General features: G+C 48.4%; 7 protein-coding genes across 7 annotated transcripts; 5 read left to right on the top strand and 2 right to left on the bottom strand.

Annotated features, from left to right (window-relative positions):
- Positions 1 to 316, top strand: BDV27DRAFT_128185 (uncharacterized protein). The gene has a single exon (XM_032066923.1). It carries the CDS (start codon positions 62 to 64, stop codon positions 230 to 232), a length of 171 nt encoding a protein of 56 aa, XP_031927638.1. The 5' UTR covers positions 1 to 61; the 3' UTR covers positions 233 to 316.
- A 169-nt stretch (positions 317 to 485) lies between these two features.
- BDV27DRAFT_128184 (putative 3-methylcrotonyl-CoA carboxylase, beta subunit (MccB)) lies at positions 486 to 2,635 on the bottom strand. Its single transcript, XM_032066922.1, has 2 exons — positions 1,046 to 2,635; positions 486 to 945 (listed from the first exon to the last, which is right to left on the bottom strand). Exons 1-2 carry the CDS (start codon positions 2,491 to 2,493, stop codon positions 651 to 653), a joined length of 1,743 nt encoding a protein of 580 aa, XP_031927637.1. The 5' UTR covers positions 2,494 to 2,635; the 3' UTR covers positions 486 to 650.
- A 169-nt stretch (positions 2,636 to 2,804) lies between these two features.
- BDV27DRAFT_112332 (isovaleryl-CoA dehydrogenase) lies at positions 2,805 to 4,635 on the top strand. The gene is made up of 6 exons (XM_032064564.1): positions 2,805 to 3,080; positions 3,139 to 3,226; positions 3,290 to 3,384; positions 3,457 to 3,692; positions 3,754 to 4,031; positions 4,106 to 4,635. The coding sequence occupies exons 1-6, from the start codon at positions 2,897 to 2,899 to the stop codon at positions 4,515 to 4,517; spliced, it is 1,293 nt and encodes a 430-aa protein (XP_031927636.1). The 5' UTR covers positions 2,805 to 2,896; the 3' UTR covers positions 4,518 to 4,635.
- A 1-nt stretch (position 4,636) lies between these two features.
- BDV27DRAFT_112350 (uncharacterized protein) lies at positions 4,637 to 5,903 on the bottom strand. The gene is made up of 2 exons (XM_032064566.1): positions 5,716 to 5,903; positions 4,637 to 5,644 (listed from the first exon to the last, which is right to left on the bottom strand). Exons 1-2 carry the CDS (start codon positions 5,791 to 5,793, stop codon positions 4,670 to 4,672), a joined length of 1,053 nt encoding a protein of 350 aa, XP_031927635.1. The 5' UTR covers positions 5,794 to 5,903; the 3' UTR covers positions 4,637 to 4,669.
- Positions 5,904 to 6,258: 355 nt separating this feature from the next.
- BDV27DRAFT_112345 (Pre-ATP-grasp domain-containing protein) lies at positions 6,259 to 6,926 on the top strand. The gene is made up of 2 exons (XM_032064565.1): positions 6,259 to 6,531; positions 6,592 to 6,926. Exons 1-2 carry the CDS (start codon positions 6,377 to 6,379, stop codon positions 6,839 to 6,841), a joined length of 405 nt encoding a protein of 134 aa, XP_031927634.1. The 5' UTR covers positions 6,259 to 6,376; the 3' UTR covers positions 6,842 to 6,926.
- BDV27DRAFT_128179 (carbamoyl-phosphate synthase L chain, ATP binding domain-containing protein) lies at positions 6,768 to 9,380 on the top strand. The gene is made up of 2 exons (XM_032066921.1): positions 6,768 to 8,618; positions 8,972 to 9,380. Exons 1-2 carry the CDS (start codon positions 7,011 to 7,013, stop codon positions 9,029 to 9,031), a joined length of 1,668 nt encoding a protein of 555 aa, XP_031927633.1. The 5' UTR covers positions 6,768 to 7,010; the 3' UTR covers positions 9,032 to 9,380.
- Positions 9,381 to 13,009: 3,629 nt separating this feature from the next.
- Positions 13,010 to 15,018, top strand: BDV27DRAFT_128178 (putative D-arabinitol dehydrogenase ArbD). The gene is made up of 4 exons (XM_032066920.1): positions 13,010 to 13,780; positions 13,857 to 13,926; positions 13,987 to 14,412; positions 14,471 to 15,018. Exons 1-4 carry the CDS (start codon positions 13,327 to 13,329, stop codon positions 14,649 to 14,651), a joined length of 1,131 nt encoding a protein of 376 aa, XP_031927632.1. The 5' UTR covers positions 13,010 to 13,326; the 3' UTR covers positions 14,652 to 15,018.

Raw genomic sequence — 15,018 nt, 5'->3', positions numbered from 1 at the left:
TTTTCTCTTTTATTTTTTGCGAGCTGATAAAAGCAAACCAACCAAGGAAAAGAACCACACTATGCTTGTCTTTTTCTTTTTCTTTTCTTCCTACAGAGTAGTTCCCCTCCTGAGTTCTCTCTTTCTACTCATTTTCTATAATTGCTTTTTCTTCTTTGTGCCTTATTTGGCCCGTTATTCCTTCCGACTTCTCCCCCTTTTTTCCCCTTCCCCCTTTTTCCCACTCCCTTGATCAAATTTCCGTCCTTTTCGAAACTAGCAGTAGTCTGTTCAACGCGAAGTAGATTATTAGAATGGGATATTCATTTTCTTTCTTATTCGCTCTTCCTTTCACACCATAAATTATAGGGACTATCATAATAAGCAACTTAAGATTTCTTCCAAGACTGAAACCCCCTCTTCTTCACCCTAACTCATGCAAACCCTCTCACATAAGAAAAGAACTCAGAAAAGTATAACCATTCATTTCTAATATACCAACCAACCATACATCACATAAACCTCAATATCCATGTAAAAGACAAAGATATATAATAGTAAGAAACAATCCACCCCCCAAAGACCCAGTTACACATAAGACCCAGACGTAGAACCTAGACTTTAGTAGAACAGATAAATAGATATAATATATTGTCACTAACGTAAGTGAACTACATCCGGAAAACACCAAACCGCGTCTGCACATCCTTATCAACCCTTCCACCCAACGACGCCGCCAAACTCAATCCCAGAACGCGTCTCGTTTGCGCAGGCGGGATAACGCCGTCGTCCCAGAGACGGGCGGAAGAGAAAATTGCTTCGGATTCGTGGTCGATGCGAGCTTTCAGGGCTGGGTCTGCGGTGCGTCCGACTGCTTCCATTACTGAGGAGAGTTGTTCGGAGCCCATTACCCCGATTTTGGCGTTGGGCCACATGAACATGAGCCTTGGGGAGTAGGCGCGGCCGCTGTTTTTTTGGTTGTTTGTTAGTGTTTGTTTCTTTTGGTTCTTTTGTGTTTTGGGTTTGTCTTAGTAGGCCTAAGGGAGTGTGTGAGTGTGTAACTTACCACATGCCGTAGTTACCTGCGCCAGCGCTGGAGCCAAAGACAACGGTGAACTTGGGTACATCGGCGCAGGCTACTGCCGTGACTAGCTTCGCGCCGTTTTTGGCGATGCCGCCCTTTTCGGCGTCGGCACCGACCATGAAGCCGGAGATGTTCTGGAGGAAGATGAGAGGGATGTTGCGCTGGGCACAGAGCTCGATGAAGTGGGCTCCCTTCAGCGAGGACTCGGAGAAGAGGATACCGTTGTTGGCGACGATACCAACCTGGTGGCCGTAAATGCGGGCGAAGCCTGTGACGAGGGTGGTACCGTAGTCGCGCTTGAATTCGGCAAATTCGCTGCCGTCAACGATGCGGGCGATGACTTCATGGACGGGGATCTGGCGGCGGAGGTTGGTGCCCACGATGCCGTTTAGTTCGGCGGGGTCGTAGAGGGGTTCTTTGATAGTGCTGTCGTCGAGTTTGAGGGGCACGCTGGTTTTGGGGTAGTTGAGGTTGGCGATGGACCTGCGGGCGAGGATGAGGGCGTGAGCGTCGTCTACGGCGAGGTAGTCTGTTACGCCAGAGATGGTGCTGTGCAGTAGACCGCCGCCCAGATCTTCGGCGGAGACTTCTTCGCCTGTGGCAGCTTTGACGAGGGGAGGACCAGCCAGGAAAATGGTGCCTTGGTTCTCGACGATGATGGTCTCATCGCTCATGGCTGGGACATAGGCACCTCCTGCCGTGCAGGGTCCCATCACCACAGAGATCTGGGGGATGCCCATTGAGCTCATCCGAGCTTGGTTGAAGAAGATGCGGCCGAAGTGCTCCTTGTCTGGGAATACGTCGGCTTGATGGGGGAGGTTGGCACCGCCAGAGTCCACAAGGTAGAGACAGGGGAGTTTGTTCTCTTGGGCGATTGCTTGCGCTCGGAGATGTTTTTTTACCGTGATAGGGTAGTACGTGCCTCCCTTGACAGTGCTGTCATTGGCCACGATCATACATGTTACGCCTTCGACGGTTCCAATTCCAGTAATAATACCACCGGCAGGAACGTCTTCGCCTGGGTATACTTCGTGGCCGGCCAGCGGGGAAAGCTCCAGGAACGATGTGCCGGGATCGATCAGGGCTGTCACCCGATCTCGAGGAAGCATTTTGCCTCTGGCAATGTGCTTATCCTTTGCTTTTTGTGGCCCACCCTGGGAGATGGTGCTATGTAGATTGCTCATCCGATCTACGAGCTCCTTCATCTGCTCGGCATTCTCCTTGAAATCAGGCGCGGACGTGTCTACCGCCGTGGGCAGAACCGATATGGCTGAGGCATGATGCGGATGCGTATAGCTCGCAACTGTCCTGAGAGATGTTTTAGAGGAGACTGTAAGTGGAAAGCGAGGCGTGAGCAGTCGTCGCGAGTAAGGCAGCGATAGCGACGTTTTGGAGCTCAAGCTCCGCAGGAGCGGAGACGGTGCACGCATTGCGGGGATAATCTAGGGAGAGTAAAAGACGAAGTAGCACCGCGAAACACCAGGTTGAGTTATCTCATGGTCCTGTCCAGAGCTTTATGAGAGCAGCCAAGTGGGAACAATGGCCGATGAAGGAAAAATAGACGAAGACAATAGGCGTGGGGAGGAATATGATCGAATGTGACCCCGGAATTGAAGTTGCGGAGAAACAAACTGCGACGATTGCCGTGTTTAGCCGCGGCTGGCATCGGCCTCCGCATTTGTGGATGGACTTGCGACTCTTGCGACTGACTTACTTCATTCTTCTCAGCTTGTTCGTCTAATTTCCCTTCCACTTCCCCTCCATATCTCTTTTTTTTTTATTTCTTTTTTTTCCTCGGTGTAGATTTACCGTGTAGAGATACCTTTTTTCACAATGGCTGCCGCATCCCGTCTCCCATTCCTCTTCCGCAGTACCTCCAGGTCCCTGGGATCAATCAGGAAACCCCTCATACAGATCCCCGCATCACGGACGTTCGCATCAAAACACCCCAAGGGCTTTGTGCCGCCCACCGAGGATGATCTACTGGAGCTACGGGAACGTGTGCAGGAATTCACCAGTCAGTATTCTTCCAGAGACGTTCTGTGTTCCGCAATCTGACCATGAGCGCAATCAAGGGCGTGAGATTACCGAGGAAGTAGCCGCCAACACCGACGCTCAAAATGAATTCCCGGCAGAGATGTGGAAGAAACTTGGTGATGCTGGGTAATTATAAAATCATACTGCTGGATCATTATTTATCACAGGCGACTCTAATTCCATTGTTAGATTCCTGGGTATCACTGCCAATGAGGATTATGGCGGCCTCGGAATGGGCTACCAGGCGCACTGTATAGTTATGGAAGAGCTTAGTCGTGCATCAGGTATTACATTCTTCCTGTTACCACATTACTAGATATGGACTTTGTTCGTATTCTAATTGGGGCGTGTTATAGGAAGTATTGCATTGTCGTACGCTGCGCATTCCCAGCTTTGCGTCAACCAGCTCTCTTTGAACGGGTCGCCGGAACAGAAGGAGCGATTTTTGCCGGGACTCCTGTCTGGTGACAAGGTTGGTGCTCTGGCTATGTCGGAACATTCTGCAGGCTCGGATGTTGTCAGTATGAAGACGACGGCTAAGGAGGTTGACGGTGGCTACGTGCTGAACGGGACCAAAATGTGGATTACGAATGTGAGTTGCGTAACCTATTTTCAGAGGGGCATGTTAAAGAGGCTAAACTTTATTATTTCAGGGCCCTGACGCCGATTTCATTGTCGTCTACGCCAAAACAGAGCCCGAGAAGGGCTCCAAGGGAATCACGGCATTCGTTGTCGAAAAGACATTCGATGGATTCTCCTGCGCACGGAAACTCGACAAGCTTGGAATGCGCGGCTCAAACACCGGAGAGCTTATCTTCGAAGATGTGTTCGTCCCCAAGGAGAACGTCCTCGGTGAAGTAAACCGCGGTGTCAAGGTTCTCATGGAAGGTCTCGACCTGGAACGTCTAGTCCTCAGCGCCGGTCCCCTGGGGTAAGTTCTACTACTAAGACACTATATATTTACAAGCGAGAACACCAGAACTTACCGTGATGAACGATATCCAGTATCATGCAAGCCGCCCTTGATCTCGTCCTTCCCTATACTCATGTCCGCAAACAATTCGGAACACCCATCGCCCATAACCAGTTGATCCAAGGTAAGCTGGCCGATATGTATACAAAGCTTCAGGCATCGCGCGCCTACACGTACTCCACGGCACGGCACATTGATAACTCCGCGTCCCTATCTGAGGTGAGCATCCGGACACAGGACTGTGCGGGTGCTATCCTGTATGCGGCGGAACGGGCGACAGAGTGTGCACTTGATGCGATCCAGCTGATGGGTGGCAACGGGTACATCAATGAGATCCCCGCGGGACGGTTGCTTCGCGATGCGAAGCTGTATGAGATTGGTGCTGGAACCAGCGAAATCAGGCGGATGGTCATTGGACGGGCATTTAATAAAGAATATGCATAGATTCTCTCTGAAAAACCAGATACGTTCCTGTTTTAGTTGCGTTCGTTCTATCATGTCATATATAGCTGGCATTTGTTATATTTAGCCGCCCAAGGGCAGAGTGTTGAAATAAATACACAAAAATGATTTCATATCTTCATGGCCATTTCGGTCTATTTCTTGGCTTTATTTCTAGTGGACCGCCGTGTAGGACCTGACGCCGCTGGAGGGTCTGCGGCTTGACCTACTTTCTTCGATGCGATTCTCTTCGATCTAGTCGTAGTTTGATTTTTGTCTGCGTCCGGTTGGTCTAGTGCATCGGACGCTTTCCGTTTCCTTGTCCTAGTGGACGGCGCGGTTACAGATTTAGGTTTCTTTGGGCTAGACTCCTGCTCTTGCATTGTTGCCGATTGCAGATCAGATGACTCCAGTTCCATTCCCATTGAGTCATCGTATGGTTCAGGCGCCTCGATAGGAAATTCATGCTCAAGCATCTTAGAATTAACTGGCAAATCAGAGGCTGACTTGATCACCCTATGCGAGTGCACCGTCAACGGCGGAGAGAGCGATGGCTCAGCCGGAGTGGTAGTTTTCGAGAAACCATCAGACCCGACATCGGTCTCGCGAAGGCTTTCCAACGACGACGCAGTAGACGTATCATCGGAACTAGTATCGGCCCTCTTAGTGGCCGCCGGCACCCGAGGAGGTGCCATATCGGAGCCGACTTTTCGCATGCGCACCCGTCCAATCGCAGGATGAGACGACCGGAATACCTCGCGCCAATTCTTCAGAAGGGCCACCTTCTCTCCGTCGCCAGGTTCGTAGAGCTTGCGGGGTGGATTGTCATCGTGAGGCGTTTTCCATACCGTGCCCTGGAACGATGTGATGTCTGTCTCGGGGAGGGTTGTTTTGGGTATGGGTCCGTTTTGAACTGAAAGGTTCTTTTTCGCGGCGATAATGTCGTTCAGCTCTTTGATATTGTATTTGTTTGGCCAGAGGCCCATTGCTCGCTGGCGCCGTACGGCGGTTGGGTCTTCGTCGTAGTAATCGTCGGATTGGTCGTCCCAGTCGCTGAAATATTCCTCTACCTCGAGCGAGGGATCCTCGAAGAAGATAGCGTCATAGACTGCGGTTGCGGCCAGGTCATCCTACATGAGCAATTGGTTAGTTTCTTTGTCTGCGACTGTATGGTGCCCTTGATGTGGTGGTTGAGACTGACAGCGATCTCGGGATCCGGTTCCTCTATCCAGAAGATATCTTCGTCGTATTCATCATAGTAGTCTTCGTCATCAGACATCTTGGGTATAGTAAAGCGAAAGACCGTCAAATATAGGGTTCTAAGGCGTATACAAGATTGAGAACAGAAATGGTGGGAAATTGCCAAGTCTAATGGGTATCACTAAAAGGGAAAGCAGATACAAAGACCAGCAGAGTCGCATCAGAGCTAAAAAAAAGATGAGTCAGCTTGTCCAGAAAAAAGTCGGACAAATTCCAGAGCGACCGTAAGACCGAATCAGATGGATACGTTGCAAGCCACCAGGACAAATGGACCGGTGACGTCGGAGGAGTTCGCTGATCGCGTCTTTCCGGCGATGAAAAAAAGGATTAACTGCGCTGCAAAAGAAGTGGATCTCAGATATCATCACGTGCCAGGTGTTTCCCCGCAGCTTCGCTTTGCGTCGGCTCAAGAGGTCCCGTCTGGGGGAACAGTAGTACTTCCATGCAACTTAAGCTGCCTGTCTTCTAATTTTTCCCCGAGAGCTCTTCCTGTTTGTTCTTTTGAAAGCTGTGTGATTTTACGCAGAATATGCTGCTACCCTCCTATATCCTCTGTGGTGTTGATTCAATTTTGTGATCTTAATTAGCAGCGTCTCTTTACAATGCCACTCTCGTCCCTTCTCCGCACTGCTTCCCGTCTGAGACCGACGGCCGCTCAGAAAGCGAGAAGAGCTGCATCTACAGTGTCTTCGAGTACCCCCAAAACACAGAATTCATTGGATTCGATTCTCATCGCAAATAGAGGAGAAATTGCTTTGTATGCTTGGAAATTGTGCCGTGCGCTGTTGTCCTAGTACTAACCATTCCTTCACCTTAGACGAGTCGGACGTACCGCGGCTCAACATGGTATCCGCGTAACTACGTTATACACAGATCCCGATAGCCGGGCTCAACATGCATTGAGTTCCCCATTCGCGTTCAATCTAGGATCGGTTTCAGCTTACCTCGACGGAGACCGTATCATTGAGATTGCGAAGCGGGAGGGCTGTCAAGGGATACACCCAGGCTATGGTTTTGTATGCTTTTCTAAAGAGACAATGTGTATCAATGTGCTAACCTGTCTTTAGTTGAGTGAGAATTCGGAGTTTGCGCGAAAATGTACGGAAGCCGGGCTGGTCTTTATTGGACCTCCATGGAAGGCCATCGAGGACATGGGGGATAAGAGGTAAGTCAATTACTCGGCCTAGTTGTCCCATACATCTTACTGACAGTCTTTGAAGCCAGTCTAAGAAGATCATGACGGCGGCAGGTGTGCCTTGCGTTCCTGGTTATCACGGTCAGAATCAAGATCCCAGCTTCCTCGAAGCCGAAGCGGATAAGATCAAATATCCTGTGCTCATTAAGGCAATCAAAGGAGGTGGTGGAAAGGGAATGCGTATCGCTCATAGCAAGTCTGAGTTCCAGGCTCAACTGCAATCTGCGAAGTCAGAAGCCATGAACTCGTTCGGAGATGACCATGTGTTGGTGGAGAAATACATCACCACGCCACGCCACATTGAAGTCCAAGTGTTCGCAGACAAGCATGGGAATAGCGTGGCTTTGGGAGAAAGAGACTGCAGTATACAAAGACGGCATCAGAAGATTCTCGAGGAGTCACCCGCTCCTCACTTGCCTGATGCCACGAGGAAAGATCTCTGGGCAAAGGCACGGGCGGCTGCTGAGGCCGTAGGCTATGAAGGTGCCGGTACCGTTGAATTTATCTTTGATAATGATACCGGCGAGTTCTTCTTCATGGAGATGAACACCAGACTTCAGGTTGAGCATCCGGTGACTGAGATGGTCACTGGCCAAGACTTGGTCTACTGGCAACTCAAGGTGGCCGAAGGCGCTAAGCTTCCATTGACCCAAGAGGAAGTAGAAGCTTACATGGCGAGCCGTGGACATGCCATTGAGGCGAGAATCTATGCAGAGAATCCCGATCAGGGATTCATACCTGATTCCGGCACACTGCTGCACGTTCGCACTCCTACCCCCTCAGAGGATATCAGAATAGACGCAGGCTTCGTCGCCGGCGATGAAGTTTCAGCTCATTACGATCCAATGATTGCCAAATTGATCGTGAGAGGCAATACGCGACAGGAGGCACTCCGCAAGCTTGCGTCTGCACTAGAAGAGTACGAAGTTGCGGGACCAATTACCAACATCGAGTTCCTGAAGACGGTCTGCAAGAGCCCTGATTTTGTCGCCGGGGAGGTAGAAACTGGATACATTGAAAAGCATCGCGAAGAGCTGTTTACTCGTGAGGCTATCGAACCGGAAGTGCTCGCACAGGCTGCATTGGCTTGTCTGCACCACGACTCTGCCCCGGTCGCTCGGCAGCAGGCAAATTTCGAAGGCTCTGCTGTCGGATTCAGCCCAAGCTATCAATCACGGCAGATAACCTTTGCGGATCTGACGCCTGGAGCCAAGGATGGCACCAAGTTTGATGTTCGTGTTCAACAAACGGATGACAATACATTTAATGTAGAAGTTGGCGGGCGCACGTTTGAGCAGGTGGTCAGCCACAACAACCCCGGGTCGCATATCGTGACCTCTTTCTTCCCCCACACACGATTGGACACCACCGTAATCCGTGATGGCGACTCCGTTATTGCTTTCCAGAAAGGGACGCAGTATCGTTTGACGATACCACGGGCCAAGTGGATGGACAAAGCACTGGGAATGAAAGATGTAACCAACAGCGTTCTAGCCCCAATGCCGTGCAAAGTGTTGCGTGTGGAAGTTCAGGCAGGCGACGTGGTGGAAAAAGACCAGCCATTGGTGGTTATTGAGAGTATGAAAATGGAAACGGTCATCCGCAGTCCGCAAAAGGGAACCATTTCAAAAGTGGTACATAAGAAAGGAGTAAGTCACGCGGACCATTCCCCTGCACGAACATTAACATTGCCCGGCTATTTCTCAATGTTTGGAGCTATTGGTGTGACTATTTGTAACGAGACCATGGATTCGGCCCGGTGTGGGCATGCTTTCCCGTTTCCCCCCACTCCTTTTTTCTCTTTAAGATTTTTGGCCGACTCGGTGGCCGGGGTCTGGGGTTTGGCTGGAATGGTCGGGCAACTTCCTTCACTTCTGTGTGGGAAGGCCGGGTTTCATGCACGGACCGGTCATCAAGCTTCCACGACCTTTCCGCCAGGCTTCGAAAATCTCCACCCACCCCAATTACTGCGAACGGACTGACTAACATGTGTACCTTGCAGGACCAATGTAAAAGCGGCACACCTCTGGTTGAATTTGCTGAAGAGAGCGGTGAAAACTAGGGAGAGTGCGGCAGATGTACGGTCGTGTATAAACAAGAAGGTAAGAAGAAAGTATGACTAGGGTACCCTTTCGCTCAAGGGGAGAAGAGAGTTAAGGCCGTCGGTACTCTGGGGTCTGGTACGGAGACCGGCCCTCTTCCCCCGATGGATACCGGTGGATATCAAGGAAATGTTAAAACACATCCCTATGGAGACAGCTCCAATTTCTCTCTCCCGCGGTGGTAGCAGAATTTTCAATGAGCGGTGTTATCGCAATGGCGCTGTACAATTAGAATTAAGGCGCTGTCATGTGGACAACGGCACATGACTTCGGTAGTCTAAATCAATGGATCTAGTATTCTGTGTCGCACAGCCGAGAAGTTTAGATTCGTAGTATGCAGCACCGTGAGAATGGAACAATGAAGAGACCAGGCAAAGGGCAAGAACAAAACCAAAAAATAAGAATACAAATAAAAATAAATAAATAAAAATTATTGAAAAGTAAGTTGTCAGACCCGCAATCTCAGTGTGGGGCAAAACAACAACGGCAACAATCTATGGAATACATTTTGACAGGGTTGAACCCAAGGAACCTAGCTCCAGCTTCCATCCATAGAAGTGCAGAACCGGAACCCCACCACTCGGGCCAGGGATCCATACGTGGGACAACAATTGTGCGTGGTCTTTGGGTTGCAGACCGTGGCTTTTCCATCCGGGGAGTCGCTGCCTTAGGTCTCCAAGAACACCATACTTACTTTGCCCTAGTAGTTCACTGAGCTGTTGCATATACATCTTGGGCTTAGGAAAAGGGATAAAAGGGCTATCTTCCACCGCCATATTATAATTTCACTATAGGATGCTTCATCTAGGAAATTATCCTAAAATCCCTGACAGATTAAATTATATATCTGGTGTATCAAGGTTCTAAAGGGCGCATACCATCAGTAATGTGTAGTATACAGTTGCAATGTAATGATATCGATTTGGGAACGCAATTCTGATACGCCGAAGGCTTTCTTTAAAGCACAATTGCCACTTGCACATGGATTGTCGTGATGTAAAAAATGAACAAGTTAGTCTGAGGGGATGTGGTGAAAGAAGCTCTAGGGAAAAGGGCTATCTAAAGCGGAGTGGATGAGCTTTGTCAAGAAGTATGAAGCCCAAAGCTGTAAAAAGAATTCCGGCTTAGCAGCACAGGCCAGACATAAACCACAAATACCAGGGTCTCCCAAAATAAAGAATATGGCGCTGCTTTTGGACCTCCAATTAGAAACGCACATACATGAAAGCAGAGCCACGCAATGTATATCATCTGTGACTTTGTTGATAGATTACTAGGCCGGCAGGGATTGGGCGAGCTTGTTCAGCTCTACACAAGATATATGCAAATCAATGCTTACGACGAGAATCACTTAGGAGTAAGTTTATAAAGGCTTAGAACGATTGAATAGGAATCGTAAAGAGCCACAAAGTGAACAAGGCAAAAGAGTTAGACAAATTTAGCATTGTATGATTTTAAATCTTCATATAAACGTTTATGCCCGGCAACATTATTGATGCAAGCCCAATTCAATTGTGCCAAAGAGATGTTCATTACCACAACTGCAATCCAAATCCAGGAAATCGGCGTTGATTTACGATCCACATTCACTTGGTGAGTTTCATCATTGCCTGGTGCCCGTGGTCGAACTAGCTCGCCAAAGATAGCATTCCCTAGCTATATGCAGCTGCCACTAAAAATCATGTATCCCGACTACGTGGAAATAAAATATTGCGTCCACCCGTCTGGGCTAAGAAAGGGAGCCCGATTGTTGGCGTGCCTGACTCTGAAGGGCGAAAACCCTAAATAAACTGGCCTTTAGCCGCTATGCATTGCATTCTGTCCCACGCTATCAGATCTACTATGCTACTTCTGAAACGCTAGCCTCGCTAGGGAAGTAGTCCGTGAAGCCTTATATTGAATATGGAATCAGAAAGCTGGTCATGGTAATGGTGCCTGAGGTAGACGAGGTGTTGCCTGTAGAGCAGTAGCTGAAGCTATTCGACTAGATTAAAGGTTCTAAAACTTAATACCTGGTAAAAGGTAGAGATCATCTAGGTCTACTCACTAGACCTGATATGCAAAGACTGGAGCGGCAGATTGGTTTTGTTTGATATGTTATAAATGGCAAGATCCGACTCATGCTAGAACTTCAAATATATACCTGGAGGGGTATGTGAAACTTCTAGATTCTCTCCAGATGACATGTCGGCTTTTGTTCTACGTGACATGCAACATCTTGTGGCTTTATCAATATCAAGAATTTCGGTATATAACACTTATGCAATGACTATGATTTGGGGGTCTGAATCCATGAACTACCTGAGAGACAGCTTCTAGGATATACACGGCGGTGCTAAGTAAGCAGACATACACTACACCGAACAGGAATGCTATACTGATTGTAGTAATTCGTTATTATCAGAGTATTCGGAGGATCGTTAGCCCATAATGCGGCCCACTCTCACCACATCAATAGATTTAGCGCACAGGGTGTGTGGTCGAAAAAAAGTGTGGTTGGCTCTGTGGATTCCTTCGAGAAAAATGAGCAAAGTGGAGCCAGGGTAGCAGCAGTTCAGGAACTACACTAACATTGCCCCGACCCGAGTTTTACGTACTATGAAAATTAGGTAAGTAGGGCTGTGTTTTGTAGGTCGGGCCCAGGGCGGCTAACACGGACATACAAAGTACTAAGGGCACCACTGGATATCTGCGGTGTGGCAAATATAAAACATGGGGAAAGATGAAGTGGCTATGAAGATCTGTGCCTGATTAATTTAAATGGTGAGATTTGGATTTGAATAAGCAATCTTCTAGGTTGATGACAAAGTACGTGCAGTCTGGACTGTTGCATGCATGATACGCAGGGTATTGACATGGACGGCAAGTTTAATGATGGCGTTGGCGTGTGACGATAAGAGATTTCATCTTTGACTTTATCCTTTGTATTTTAAGAACGGGGCTGAGATTGACTTAGCCAATGATGACCTGTTTTGTGTGTTGTTGATGAACTGTTGTACGTAGCTTGGGTTTTGATATAGATCATGGAATGGAATTGAATTTCTGAGTTCAGGATTATTGCAGTCTTGCATTCTTTTATTGCATGCTCGGATACATAGCTTGCTCCACTGGGTCGAGTTGGTTTTGCAATTGAGGTATGAGCGTTATTAGTTGGAAGGAGAGGCCTTTGCGCTTCGTTCGTATGTCCTCGTATGATTATTTATTATCTAAATTGGTTATCGATAGTTATACTAACAGAAAGAAATAACTGAGCATAAGAAAAGAAACAATGAGTAAAACTTAATACTAAAAAAAGTGGAAACAATAGATAGTATGAAATAAAAATAATAATAATAAAAAATGGTAATAAATTAGTGTCAGATTGACTCCAGAAAACCCTTGGAAGGTTACTTAACGAGCGGGATACCGGGATTGGGATCGTCAAGAAGCCGGTGAAACTTCTGGAGGCGTGTTGGAGTCACGCGGAAGTCGGCGGGAGGCAAAGAAGAGCGCCGCCGATCCACTCACTAAGTCGATCCTGGTCAGATCGCTGCATGGCGGTTGGGGCCTGGCCCCCCAGGCCTCCATCACCGCCTGACATCACTTGATTCTGACTATCAAATTGAGAACAAGAATGGATGGGGAAAATAAAAAAATTAAAAAAGAAATGTGAAAAGGGCCATCCAAAAAGTACGTGGAATTTTCCCCAGTCCCCTGGGGATAGTGGATACTTTCCCCCCAGCCATTCCATCCTGAGAACCAGTCAATTTGGCCACGCTTGCAGTCATGGTGGTCCAACTTGCTGGTCCCTTGGGCGGTCGGTCACCGCAATTGCTCTGTTCCTCACATTCCCCAGCTCCTTTGTCCATTCAAGGTTTTTTATTTTTTTATTTTTATTTTTATTTTTTCTATTTCGATTATCGATGTTTTAGATTTTTTTGATTTAATTGTTGTTTCCCAATCCTTCGCCGCTTGTGGACACCTATACACATTTTCTCCAATCCTTGATTGATACTCCTCGGATTTCCCCTTTACCGTAAGAGAGGCGAACAACCCATCAGATTTTTCTCCCACCATTGTGTATTTCCTTGTTTTAGGGGGAAGGGACTACATATACTCCTGCTTCCCATCAACCTTGTGGACCATCTTCTCTTCTTCTATATATCTATTTCTCCCTACATTCATACCCTTTCTTCCCCAGATCGAGCGCCTCTAATTCCTCTTCTTCCCTGAGTACATAGCTATATTCTTAGCTAGCTCTCATTAATCATACACAATGTTCAAGTCACCAGCCGCTCGTCAAGCCGTCAAGGCTCTCAGCATTAACACACGCCCTGCCGCGGTAACAGCAGCATCACGGCCAGCGATGGTTAATACTTTCTTCCGAGGTCTCTCATCGACAGCTCCCCGTGCAAACGATGAGAAGTCGAAGGCAGCAAAGGACCCCATCTTGGCCGCCACTAACAAAGCCCCCGAGGGTGCCTTGGACACGGAGGGGCGTTTCGCCCGTGTCGATGAGAGTTTGCAGATCGAATACCCCGATGATGAGAACATGCCTCGCAGTCCTATCGTTCAGGGCCGCGGAGGAATGCACTTCAAGCGTACCCTGGCTCAATTTTCCCTAGAGAACAAGGTCACCCTGGTTACCGGAGGTGCCCGTGGTCTCGGGTTGGTCATGGCTCAGGCGATCGTTGCATCGGGATCGGACCTTGCCATTGTCGATCTTAACAGTACGTTCTAAGCCTTTGTGCACCAATTGGCTTTCATTAGTTTTACTAACTGGTTTTTTTTTTTTTTTTTTTGCAGAGGCGGAAGCTGAGGAGCAAGCCCAGAAATTGGTTGAGCAGTTCAGGAAGGAGAACCCCGGCTTGGAACAGTGAGTTATCTGATTGATCACATTTGACGGTAATTGTAAACGCTAATTGTTTGAATCTAGAATGCCTAACGTCACCGCCCACTACGCTGATGTTTCCGACCCTAACTCCGTCAACGAGGCTCTTTCCGATATCATCTCCAAGCACGGCAAGATTGACAACCTGGTCACCTCCGCCGGATTCACCGAAAACTTCGATGCCATCTCCTATCCTCATGACCGTCTACAAAAGCTTTGGGGCGTTAACGTTGATGGAACATACCTTTTTGCGACCGGGGTTGCCAAGCACCTCATGGAGCGCAAGGTTCCGGGCAGCATTGTCATGATTGGTAGCATGTCTGGTGCTATCGTCAACGTGCCCCAGCCTCAGGCTCCTTACAACGCCGCCAAGGCCGCTGTGCGTCAACTTGCCGCATCCTTTGCCGTCGAATGGGCCGGCCACGACATTCGTGTGAACTGCATCAGCCCTGGATACATGCTTACTGCTCTGTATGTGAAATTCCGTCTTCAGGGAGTTCGAACCGCGACTAACTGTGTTTCGCTGCAGGACCCGCAAGATTTTGGATGAGAACCCCGAATTGCGGGACAAGTGGATCTCCCTCATCCCCACCGGCAAGATGGGTACTCCCGAGGACCTGATGGGTCCCGTTACCTTCCTGCTCAGTGACGCCTCCAAGTACATGACCGGTGCTGATATCCGCGTTGATGGTGGCTACACCCTCACCTAGATAACCCGAAAAGGGTTGTACTTGTTTGTTTCTGATCTTATTTATCTAATATGGGCATGATGTATGGGACTGTTTTTGGATTCGTTATAGACCGGTTTGCTTGATTCTTGGGGGGTAACTCGGGCTTTGCTTGCTTGCTTCCATTCTCTCTCGATGTGATCTCTGACGACCCATCGGGCTGCATTACGACGACTATTTTTGTTCTGAAGAAGCATGTTGTTTTCCGGAGAATGTGTTTTGTTCTAAAAAGCGGGAAAGGTTGTATTTTTTGCTATGGAGTACCCAAAATCGCGGTCGGACTTTGGTTTTGCATGATAGACTTGTTTTTCTTTTCCTTTTTCTTTTCTTTTTTTTTTTTTTGGAAGCA

This window comes from Aspergillus caelatus (assembly GCF_009193585.1).
Source record: "Aspergillus caelatus strain CBS 763.97 unplaced genomic scaffold BDV27scaffold_86, whole genome shotgun sequence".
NCBI lineage: Eukaryota > Fungi > Ascomycota > Eurotiomycetes > Eurotiales > Aspergillaceae > Aspergillus > Aspergillus caelatus.
The sequence above is the reverse complement of the archived record's forward strand: the minus strand, read 5'-3'. Positions and strand labels throughout refer to the sequence as shown.